Consider the following 12,243-nt stretch of genomic DNA (forward strand, 5'->3'; position numbering starts at 1 on the left):
TGGGAAGTCGGGCCGTTGGTGGCAGCTGGAGACAAACTATAGAAGTTATGCACCAGCGTAGTTCTTTACGCAATGGAGCGCCATTCAAGATCTGAATGCCTCTGAAAGTCTTTTCTTGCCAGCTCTTCTTGGTATAAGGCTGGCCAGTGTAAATAACAGAGACCCACCATGGCAGAGGCTCTCAGCGAGGATATGCAGTGCGGGCAAATGCCCATTCCTTGCTCAGGGGTGGTGGTGCCACATGGGTAGCACCTGGGGGAGGGAGGGTCAAGGGGGACAGAGGGGCCTGGTCCTGGGTGAGCACAACTGGAATCCATGGCCCTGCTATTGGGCCCCCACCACACACGGCAGGAGCCCTGCTGCACCTGAGACCGGGGCTTCCAAAGCAGTGTTTGGTGTGGACACTGATGACGCAGTGCCCTGCTTGAATCAGAAACAGACACTATGTGAATGGGATTTTCTCTTTTCTCTGCTCAAAAAAAAGTGTCTTCCTAAATGCCAAGGGGAGAGTCAGGTGCCTGGGGAGAAAGCATTATCATCCTCTTTCATGGGAGGAGGGATGCAGAGTTCAAGCCTTCCTTTCATTCATTTGCTGATGTGCCTTGTGTGCCAGGTACTAGATTTATAGAATTAACAAGACAAAGCCATTGCCCCAAAAGACCTCACAGCCTAGTGGGGGACCCAGATCTATAGACAGGTGACAGGTGCTGGGCAAGCATTCTGCCCACTCAGGCCCCAGCAGAAAGGAGAGTCAAGGACAACAGACCACAGCAAAGTCCCCCAGCATGCAGCACCCCCAGGAAGCCACATACCTGTCTGCTTTCCTGATTTTTGCTTCTCTCTCTGTCTTCGGGTGATGCTATCTCTTAGCCGTTTAAGATTTTCCTGGAAAAAAATTTAGTTTATTTTAAAAATATACCCCAGAATTATACCCTCTGGGCATTAGAGTTTCTTTCTGATTTTATGACATTTGCAAGATATATCACATTGCAATAACATTTCCAACGTGCCGACGAGGCTGGAGTGCATTTGCAATCGGCTCCCAGAGAAATCCAAGCCCTCTTAGAAGTTGTGCCTGAAGAGAAGACATCTTGTCCACAGCAAAGTATTTCCCCTCCTCTCTGGTTCTCAGCTCTTTCCCAGCCTTATAACCTACCACCCACTTTGCACGCCCCTTAGAAAAGCCTGTCTTCTACTTGCTTACAAGCTCTCCACCTACATTCCTACCTCTGAGACTGTGTCCTCACACATTCCCCTGACCCTGAGGGTCATGGATTCCATGACTTCGCTCCAAGCCTGGGTCAAGGCCCACCTTCTAAGCGCCCCCTCCCATAATGCTCCAGTCCTTATTGCTGCCCATGCCATCTGCTACTGGGCTACACTGCCTTACCCTGTGCGTGTGTGTGTGTGAGTGTGCACACGCGTGCGCACGTGTGGTCTCTTCAGAGGTACTGTGAGCTCTCGAAGGGCAAGAGACCAGGTCTCGGACCTTTCTGTAATCCTGCAGTCTGGTCTATCGCAGTCATTCAATAAATGTTGAACAGACATGTGAGGGTCAAGATTTGTTGCTATTTTAATCAATAAATAACAGTCAGCTTGAAGTTAAGTGTCTGAGCATTCTAGGGAAATGCTCCAGGGACCAACATCCAGACCATCTGGTTGGAGCAGAAGGTTCCTGTGAGGGAGCCACAGAGGCAGGACTGAAAGGCTGGTTGGGTTGTGACTGCAGCTGAGAGACTGAGCTTGGTCAGTCTCTGACCAAGCAAATGTTCTCAGGCCCAGTCACAGGTGTCCAGTTACAGCAATACACAAGACAGCCACGGACCCAGCCCTCCTCCACTGTCTAGCAGAGAAACAGACACAAAACAAAGTCCATCTGGAGCCAGTTACCTGCTGGAAACGAAAGGACTCAGACCGCTTCTTCTGGTTGAGCTGCCACTCTTTGAAGTGGAGCACGGCCTCATCCACGTTGACGATGCCCAGCTTCACCTGCTCCTGGAGGGTAATAAGCTGCCGCTGGCCTGGCGTTTTCATCCCAGCAAATGGGTCATACATGCTTGACTGAGGCCTGTCCCTCCAGGGTCTGACAGGTGGCTCTGGAAAGGATGGAGAAACTCAGCTTGACAGCGGCGCCGCTGGGGAGAGCTGACCGGATGAGTGGGGTTAATGAGGCTGGCCATGGGCTCAAGAGGATGTGTCTCAAAAGAACAGTTACATGTGGAACCAAGAAAAGGGAGGTATGACATGGAATCAGAGAGAGGGAAGCAGCTAATAATTTCAAATCCTGTTACACTAAAGTAGACAAGGCCACACCATTTTAGGAAGTGAGGCATCCACGGAGTGAGTCACCATGAATTACTGAGAAGCCTTTAGACCAGCCTTTCTCAACCTTGGCACTATCGACATTTTAAACTAGATAATTCTTTGTTGGTGTTGTGTAGCTGTCTTGTACACTGTAGGATGTTTAGCCTCATCCCTGGCTTCTGCCCACTTGATGGCAAGAGCATCCCCTTCCTCAGTTGTGACAATAAAAAATGTCCCAGACATTGCCAAATGTCCTCTGGCCGGTTGGGGGGTGGGGAGTGAGGAGAAATCACCCCCAATTGAGAACCACTGATTTAGACTAAAATCCACTGATTTAGACTAAAATCCACTCCAGAAGAGAATATACAGGCAATTCTAACCAGGCTGCTTCTCCCAGCACCACTTCCAGCCCTCCCCATCCCCCCTGCCTCCAAGCAGCATGGGGCACAGTGATTGTGGACCGACGGGTATGAACTGCCTGAGGAGACTGGAGTGCTAACAGAATCATGACCCAGTCAAATATCACCAGGTAAAAATTAGGTTCTGGGTCCCAGCTGACTCTCCTTGGGTTGTTCATGTGCCAACCTCTCCTCCGTATTCAAAACTTATAGTTCTCTGCTTTGGATACTCTAGGGAAGTATGAAGCCAACTCCTCTCTCTCTAGGCTCTGTGACTCCACTAAGTTCTGTGGGAAGAAAGAGCTACTTGAAGAGGTGATGGGGCCACTGGAGCATATGAAAACGACTTGACATTTCACTGCTCATTTCCTGTAGGGCTATCTTTGATTCTAAATTTCTCCAGCAGGACCCCATGTGAGCATTGTGATTCAGGGAGACGGTATGAAGGAAAAAGAGAGATGACTTCACCAGTGGGTATTGAAAAAGCTTCAAAGAAGCTAATGTATCATTCTTACCAACCATTTACTCATCTGTCTACACACACTCACATAACTTACTCCCAGGTTTGCCCTCTTCCAGGCTGTCTTTAATTGTGTTGGGAGATGGAGTGTGGGGACAAAAAAAAAATGCAAAGCCAATCAGTTCCAATCTCCTACCACCAAAGCCCTTAGGGAAGTTTTCAAACGCTTAGATGGTGTCATAGTTCCTTTTCAGAAGAATCATCAATGAGAAAATACTGAATGCCTCTGTTTAGCACAAGGAAATTCAACAAGAACAAAATACTTATCTCTTCAAGCTTCCTTAAAAGGTCTTTGGAAAAAAAAGAAAAATGTCACCCAGTGGCAAGCAAAATGTCTCAAATAAAAGTTGAATTAAAGTATAGTTTAGCTAATACAGATAGGGTAGGTAAATAGCACGGTAGGGCTGCATCACCAGGTAAAGATTGGGTGCTGGGCTGCCCACTTTCATCCTGTTGGTATCAGTCTCAATGTTTAAATTGTACTTTAGTGTGCTGTTACAGACACTTTCTAGGGTATTGATGTCGTTGGCATGATCAATTTGTACAGTGTTCTAAGGCACCCCAATCTCTTCTCCTCTCCCTTTACCATCAGTACAGCTCCACTTCAGGTATCTCTTGGACCTCTCTGTTTTTCAAGGATAAGGAGCTGTTACACCTGGAAATCACTGAAACATGAACACTTCCACCACCCAGAAGTTCAGGTCATACAAAAGGAAGCTGAGGACATCTGCTTACCTTTCCTGATGCTCTCTGAAGTAACGTAGAAATTCTCAGGCCGCTCTTGACTTTTTTCTGCAAAAACTATGAGATAAAGAGTATTCTAAGTAAAGCCAAATAAGATCCCTTTCTAAAAGGCTTTATAATAGTTTATACATTTACCAAAAAAATTACCAAAATCTTGTACAAAAAAATAATAATAATGGATCACAACTTGGACCACTGTATACAGTTCTATAAACCAAAACTTTAGGAGGCAACCAATGAGCAGAAGCTATAGGGATTATGAAATGAAGACAGACCAAACCAACAAGGTCTCAAACCAGAAAGACAGAGCCAATCAGAGGACATGATCAGCATTTACGAGATCATTAAAGAAAAGGGTAAGGTGAACAAGATTACCCTTTTCCTTGAATACTGAAGCAAGCCGTGGAACACCCTGAAGTTTGAGAATAAAAGGAAGTGCCACTTCACGTGTCAACAAGTGCCCTAAGACAGAACTCAGAGCAGTGGAACAGGTGAAATACGTGCAAGGCTCCAAGGGGGCTTAGATGAAGTCAGTCATGCACAAGAGACACATAAAGACTTGTAGGGGGGACTTCCCTGGGGGCTCAGTGGTTGGGAGTCCGCCTGCCGATGCAGGGGACATGGGTTCGTGCCCCGGTCCGGGAGGATCCCACATGCCGCAGAGCGGCTAGGCCCGTGCGCCACGGCTATTGAGCCTGTGAGCCACAGCTGCTGAGCCCGCATGCCACAACTGCTGAGGGCCATGCGTGTCTAGGGCTCGTGCTCCGCGGCAGGAGAGGCCACCACAATGAGAGGCCCGCACACCGCGACGAGGAGGGGCTCCTGCTCGCCGCAGCTAGAGGGGGCTCGTGTGCAGCGGCGAGGACCCAAGGCAGGCAAAAATAAAAAATATATAAATAAATAAATTTATTTAAAAAAAAAAAAGACTTGTAGGGAAAACTGGGAAATGACAAGCGTTCACTCAGTGGTAGGACTGCATAGTGATTAAGTCTCCCTGGGCTCTGCACACGACTCTCTGGGTTCAAATCCTGGCTCTGCCATTTATGAGCCATACAACCTAAGAAAAGAGGCTTCACCTCTTCTTGCCTCAGTTTTCTGATATGTAGAATGAGGATAATAATTGTACCCTCCTCTTTGTGGGGATTACACGAGTTAATACATGGGAAGTGCTGAGAATAGTGCCTGGCACATGTAAGCACTCCATGTTAACTTTTATTATTCACATCTAAACCTTGAGATTGATGCCAATAAGACAGCAATACCTTGGCCTGCTAGTTAACACAAGGGATGTCTACTCAGTGCTTTCCAGTTTATAAAATAGCTCCTCATGTATGATTTCATCTGACCCTCACAATAAGGCTCTGGCAGAGTATTATTATGCATCATTTATACATATATTATTATGATACCCATTTTATAGATGAGGATACTAAGGCCAAAGAGGGTGAAATGACTTACCCAATGTTCCATACTGTACAGCTGAAAAATGTAAGAGCTGAGACTTGAACCCAGGTGTCCTGGACTCCAAACCATTGCCCTTTTTGTCATCTCCTGCCCCTCTCCTTTCCTTTCCTCCTCACAGTTTCCTAGCAAGTCCATCAAGGCTCTTTAGGAACCACCTATGCCCCTCCCAACTGAACTTCCCACAATGAGCCAGACCATCAACACCCTCTCCCCAACCCCTGCCATTTAGGCATTATCAATATATATTTGCAAGCTTCTTCATTTGGGTTCCCTTAGAAGCAGACCTGGGGACTTCCCTGGTGGTGCAGTGGTTAAGAATCCGCTTGCCAGTGCAGGGGACATGGGTTTGATCCCTGGTCCAGGAAGATCCCACATGCCACTGAGCAACTAAGTCTGTGCGCCACAGCTACTGAGCCTGTGCACTAGAACCCGCGAGCCACAACTACTGAGCCCGTGTGCCACAATTACTGAAGCCCCGCGCGCCTAGAGCCCATGCTCCGCAATGAGAAGCCTGCGCACTGCAACGAAGACCCAACGCAGCCAAAAATAAATAAGTAAATTAATTAATTAAAAAAAAAAAGAACTCTGGAAAAAATGTCTCTCAAAAAAAAAGAAGCAGACCTGGGGACAGTGATCCAAGTACATGTAGACTATGTGAGAGGTGATGGAGGTAAGACAGGGAAGTGGATAAAGCAATAAATGGTGGGTTACCCAGTAAGTCACCATGATGGGCAAGCTGGGGAGCTCTGGAAAGCAATGTAGAGCATGCACCCCAGAGTTCTCCCATAAAGGGGCAAGTAAGCTAGGGTACTCATCCAACAACTCTACTCAGTCAGTGGTTGAGGGCTGCATCCAGGGGTGATAATCCCCCAACTCTTCCAGCCTGTCCTGCCAGAGAAAGCCATCAGGCTAAAAGACACAGGTTCTAACAGGCAGGGTCGATCCAGTGGGCACAAAAACATAAAGAGCTGGGGGGATGTGAGCAGGACACTGACAGTGTCTGCTACACACGCCAAAGGAGATGCCATCCAAGGGATGGCAAACCATGAGCACGGATAGCACTAGGCAATATATAATATCCCCCCACTGTATTTCTACCCAATTTAAGGTTGCCAGATTTAACAAACCAAAACCAAAACTGAAAAAAAGAGTGCAATATTTGGGACACACTTACACTAAAAAATTATTTGCTGTTTGTCTTAAATTCATACTTAACAAGGCGTGATGTACTTTATTTGACAAGCCCAGCCCAACTACCTGGGGCTCTGGTTGAGGGCTATCTTCCCCAGTTTCTAATCTTTGCCATACCTTCCACAACCTGCTTATACTATTAAAAATGGAAATGGAGGGACTCCCCTGGTGGCGCGGTGGTTAAGAATCCTCCTGCCAATGCAGGGGACACAGGTTCGAGCCCTGGTCCAGGAAGATCCCACATGCCGCAGAGCAACTAAGCCCGTGCGCCACAACTACTGAGCCTGCGTGCCACATCTACTGAAGCTCGCATGCCTAGAGCCCGTGCTCCACAATGAGAGAAGCCACCGCAATGAGAAGCCCGCGTACTGCAATGAGTAGCCCCCACTCGCCACAACTAGAGAAAGCCTGTGCACAGCAACAAAGACCCAACGCAGCCAAATATAAATAAATAAATAAGTAAATAAATTTATTTTAAAAAAATGGAATGGAGGTCAAGTGCACAGATCTGGCAATTCCTATACTCTTACAGTACTTGTAATCATATTAATAAAATCAGGTCCTGAAAGATAGTGAAACTGACGATGCTATCAGCATCTAACTAATGTCCCAGGGATCATTATGGGTCAAAACCCAATTATCACCAACTTTTATCAATGTACGAAGGTAGACAGCATAGCATTGTGGCTGAAAGCCAAGGTTGTGGAGTCAGATTCCTTGAGTTCAAATCCTGGCTCCGCTACTTGGTAATCAAGTGACCTCTGTAAGCCTCAAAAATGAGGGCTTACATTTTCCTCATCTGTAAAATGGGGATGATGACGGCCCTTACCTAATAGATTATTATGACATATTCCAAATAGAGCACTCTTGGTAGATTTCAATAAATGTTAACTATTAAAAAATAATAATAATGAGAGTTTCAGGAGATAAAAATTTACCAGGGATCTTGCCATTTGGAGTAGAGGGACATCTTGTTTATCTCTGTCTTCACACTATGCATAAATTCCTCCAGGAAGGCCAGAACTAAATCTGACCACTGCCCCTAGTCTAGTTCCAGAATCTGCCCCAAGCTCTGACTCTGTCTCCTGGGGCTGGTTGGAGACCATTCAGAAGGGAATGGTCTTGAGCAATGGTTCAGGAGGTAGAGGATCCAGGGAATTCCTGCTGAGAGGCTCTGAAGACCCCACTGTGCATCATTCCCTGCCACACTTGCCTTTAGAAATGTATGGTTCATTGTCAGACAGCTGGTGAGTGCCAGAAGCACTGGCCTCTGGCCTGGGCACTGGGACAGGCGGCCTGTTGGCCAAGTCCACAGAAGAGGCCTCATCATCATCCACTGTGTGATAAACATCTTCTTCCTGCCCGAGATGGTGTACTTCCCTCTCCAAACTGGACATTCCCATGCTGTTGCCTAGAAACAGAGAGAAAGGTGACTGAAAGCTATTGTCAAACCCTGGGGCCCCCAGGTCATACAGCCAGCTGCCCTGGGACCCAGCTCTGCACATCAGCAAGCTGGCCACCTCCACATTAGGTAGGGCCTGGCAGCCAACCAGGCCGGGGGCCAGCCCCACCTACCTGCACACTCACAGTAGTTGGCCCTGCCACAACAGAAAGGCCCATGGGGCACCACTAGAACACATAGCTCTGGGGACCAGAGGGGAGTGTGCTACTGGGCCCCACAGACATCTGCTACATAAGGCCACCACTCTAAGATTGGGAAACATCGCCAAGCTACCTAATACACAAAAATTAAAAGAGAGAATTAGGCAAAATGAGGGACAGAGAAATATATTCTAAATGAAGGAACAAGAAAAACCCCAGAAGAACTAAGCAAAGTGAAGATAAGCAATCTACTTGATGAAGAGTTCAAGATAATGATCATAAAGATGTTCAATGAACTTGGGAGAGGAATGGATGAACACAGTGAGAAGCTTAAGAAAGAGCTCGAAAATTTAAGGAACCAAGCAGATCTGAAGGATACAATAACTGAAATTTTTAAATACACCAGAAGGAATTAATAGTAGATGAGATAATACAGAGGAACAGATCATTGAACTGGAAGACAGAATAGTGGAAATCACTCAAGCTGAACAGAAAAGAAGAAATGTTTTTTGGATCTCTGAAGGAGAAAAGAGAGCAAAAGGGGCAGAGAACATATCTGAGGAAATAATAGATGAAAATTTCCCTAACCCAGGAAAGGAAACAGACATTCAGGTCCAGGATACACAGAGAGTCCCAAACAAGATAAACCTAAAAAGGTCCACACCAAGACACATTGTAATTAAAATGGCAAAAATTAAAGATAAAGGGAGGGGCTTCCCTGGTGGCGCAGTGGTTGAGAGTCCGCCTGCCGATGCAGGGGACGCGGGCTCGTGCCCTGGTCTGGAAAGATCCCACGTGCCGCGGAGCGGCTGGGCCCGTGAGCCATGGCCACTGAGCCTGTGCGTCCGGAGCCTGTGCTCCGCAACGGGAGAGGCCACAACAGTGAGAGGCCCGCATACCGCAAAAAAAAAAAAAAAAAAAAAAAAAAATGCTAAAGGGAGAATATTAAAAGCAGCAAGGGACAGACAACTAGTTACGTGTAAGGGAACTCCCATAAGAATACCTGGTGCTCTTTAGCAGAAACGTTGCAGGCCAGAAGGGAGTGATATCATATTTAACGTGATAAACATAAGCTTATAACCAAGAATACTCTATCCAGAAAGGATATCATTCATATTTGAAGGAGAGATAAAGAGTTTTACAGACAAGCAAAAGCTAAAAAAATTCAGCACCATTAAGCTGGCTTTACAGAAAGTGTTAAAGGGACGTCTCTAAGCAGAAAAGAAAATACCACAACTAGAAATATGAAAATGAAAAAAAGAAAAATCTCATTGATAAAGGCAAATATACAGTAAATATACAGATCAACCACTTATAAAGCTAGTAGGAAGGTTAAAAGACAGAAGTATTAAAATCACCTATATCCACAATAAGTAGCTGAGGGATACACAGAACAGAAAGATGGGGCTTCCCTGGTGGCACAGTGGTTGAGAATCTGTGTGCTAATGCAGGGGACAAGGGTTCGAGCCCTGGTCCGGGAGGATCCCACATGCCGCAGAGCAACTAAGCCCATGTGCCACAACTACTGAGCCTGTGAGCCACAACTACTGAAGCCTGCACACCTAGAGCCCATGCTTTGCAACGAGAGGCCACTGCAATGAGAAGCCCGTGCACCGCAATGAAGAGTAGCTCCTGCTCGCCACAAGTAGAGAAAGCCTGTGCACAGCAGTGAAGACCCAACGCAGCCAAAGATAAATAAATAAAATAAATTAAAAAAAAAAAAAAGAATCCGGCTGCCAATGCAGGGGAAATGGGTTCGAGCCCTGGTCTAGGAAGATCCCACATACCACAGAGCAACTAAGCCCACGAGCCACAACTACTGAGCCCACATGCCACAACTACTGAAGCCCTCATGCCTAGAGCCCATGCTCCGTAACAAGAGAAGCCACCACAATGAGAAGCCCATGCACTGCAATGAAGAGTAGCCCCCACTTGCCGCAACTAGAGAAAGCCCGTATGCAGCAACGAAGACCCAATGCAGCCCAAAGTAAAGAAATTAATTAATTTAAAAAAAACCTCATGGTAATCACAAACCAAAAATCTATTATAGATACATACAAAAAAAGAGAAAGGAATCCAAACATAACACTAAAGATAGTCATCAAATCACAAGGAAATAGGAAAAGAAGAAAGGAACCAAAAAGAGATATTAAAAACCAACCAGAAAACATTAACAAAATGGCAATAAGCACATACCTACCAAAAAATTGCTTTAACTGTAAATGGACTAATTGTTCCAATCAAAAGACATAGAATGGGGCTTCCCTGGTGGCGCAGTGGTTGAGAGTCCACCTGCTGATGCAGGGGACGCGGGTTTGTGCCCCGGTCCAGGAAGATCCCACGTGCCGCGGAGCGGCTGGGCCTGTGAGCCATGGCCGTTGAGCCTGTGCGTCCGGAGCCTGTGCTCCACAACGGGAGAGGCCACAACAGTGAGAGGCCTACATACCACAAAAAAAAAAAAGAAAAAAGACATAGAGTGGCTGAATTCATCTATGATGCCAGCATCACCCTGATACCCAAAGCAGACAAAGACATCAAAAAAATAAAATAACAGGCCAATATCCTTGATGAACATAGATGCAAAATTGTCCTCAACAAAATATTAGCAAAGGGAATTCAACAATGCATTAAAAGGATCATGCACCATGATGAAGTGGGATTTAATCCCAGGGATGCAAAAATGACTCAATATCTGCAAATCAACGAATGTGATACATCATATTAACAAATTAAAGAATAAATATCATATGATCATTTCAATGGATACAGAGAAAGCTTTTGACAAAATTCAACATCCATTTATGATAAAAACTCTCAACATAGTGGGTATAGAGGGAACACACCTCAACATAATAAAGGCCATATATAACAATCCCACAGCTAACATCATACACAATGGTGAAAAGGTGAAAACATTTCTGTTAAGATCAGGAACAACATAGTATTGGAAGTCCTAGCCATAGTAATCATACAAGAAAAAGAAATAACAGGGACTTCCCTGGTGGCGCAGTGGTTAAGAGTCCGCCTGCCAATGCAGGGGACACGGTTTGATTCCTGGTCTGGGAAGATCCCATGTGCCACAGAGCAACTAAGCCCATGCGCTCTGACTATTAAGCCTGCACTCTAGAGCCCATGAGCCACAACTACTGAGCCCACGTGCCACAACTACTGAAGTCCATGTGCCTAGAGCCTGTGTTCCGCAGCAAGACAAGCCACCACAATGAGAAGCCTGTTCACTGCAATGAAGAGTAGCCCCCACTCACCACAACTAGAGAAAGCCCGCACGTGGCAATGAAAACCCAACACAGCTAAAAATAAATAAAATAAAAAATAAATTAATTAAAAAACAAAGAAAGAAAGAAAAGGAATCCAAATCAGAAAGGAAAGAGAAAAACAGTCACTGTTTGCAGAAAACATGATATAGGAAATCCTAAAGATGCCATCAAAAAACTACTAGAACTAGTGCACTGCAACGAAGAGTAGCCCCCACTCACGACTACTAGAGAAAGCCCACGCACAGCAACAAAGACCCAACACAGCCAAAAAAACCCACAAAAAACTGTTAGAACTAGTAAATGAATTCAGTTAAGTTGCAGAATACAAAATTAATATACAGAAATCTGTTGTGTTCACTAATAATAAACTATAAGAAACAGAAATTAAGAAAAAAATCCCAATTACAATTGCATCAAAAAGAATAAAATACCTAGGAATAAATCTAACCAAAGAGGTAAAAGACCTGTACTCTGAACATTATAAGACATTTATGAAAGAAACTGAAGACAACACAAATAAATGGAAAGATATACCACATTCGTGGATTGGAAGAATTAATATTGTTAAAATGACCATACTACCCAAAGAAAACTATGGATTCAATGCAATCTCTATCAAAATACCAATGGCATTTTTCACAGAACTAGGACAAATAATTCTAAAATGTGTATGGAAACACAAAAGACCCCAAATAGCCAAAGCAATCTTGAGAAAGAAGAACAAAGTTGAAAGTATCATACTCTC

At 45.3% G+C, this 12,243-nt stretch overlaps 1 protein-coding gene across 1 annotated transcript in view; it reads right to left on the minus strand.

Moving 5' to 3' along the window:
• Window positions 1-12,243, minus strand: part of PIK3AP1 (phosphoinositide-3-kinase adaptor protein 1) — a gene marked incomplete at its 5' end in the record, with an annotated part of 104,479 nt that overhangs the window by 20,870 nt on the left and 71,366 nt on the right. The window contains 4 exons of the mRNA XM_082674057.1: window positions 813-885; window positions 1,891-2,096; window positions 3,958-4,023; window positions 7,829-8,032. Coding sequence (XP_082530183.1) covers window positions 813-885; window positions 1,891-2,096; window positions 3,958-4,023; window positions 7,829-8,032 — 549 coding nt within the window. The remainder of the gene's footprint in view (window positions 1-812; window positions 886-1,890; window positions 2,097-3,957; window positions 4,024-7,828; window positions 8,033-12,243) is intronic.

This window comes from Grampus griseus (genome assembly GCF_964374135.1).
Source record: "Grampus griseus genome assembly, chromosome: 16".
Classification (NCBI taxonomy): domain Eukaryota; kingdom Metazoa; phylum Chordata; class Mammalia; order Artiodactyla; family Delphinidae; genus Grampus; species Grampus griseus.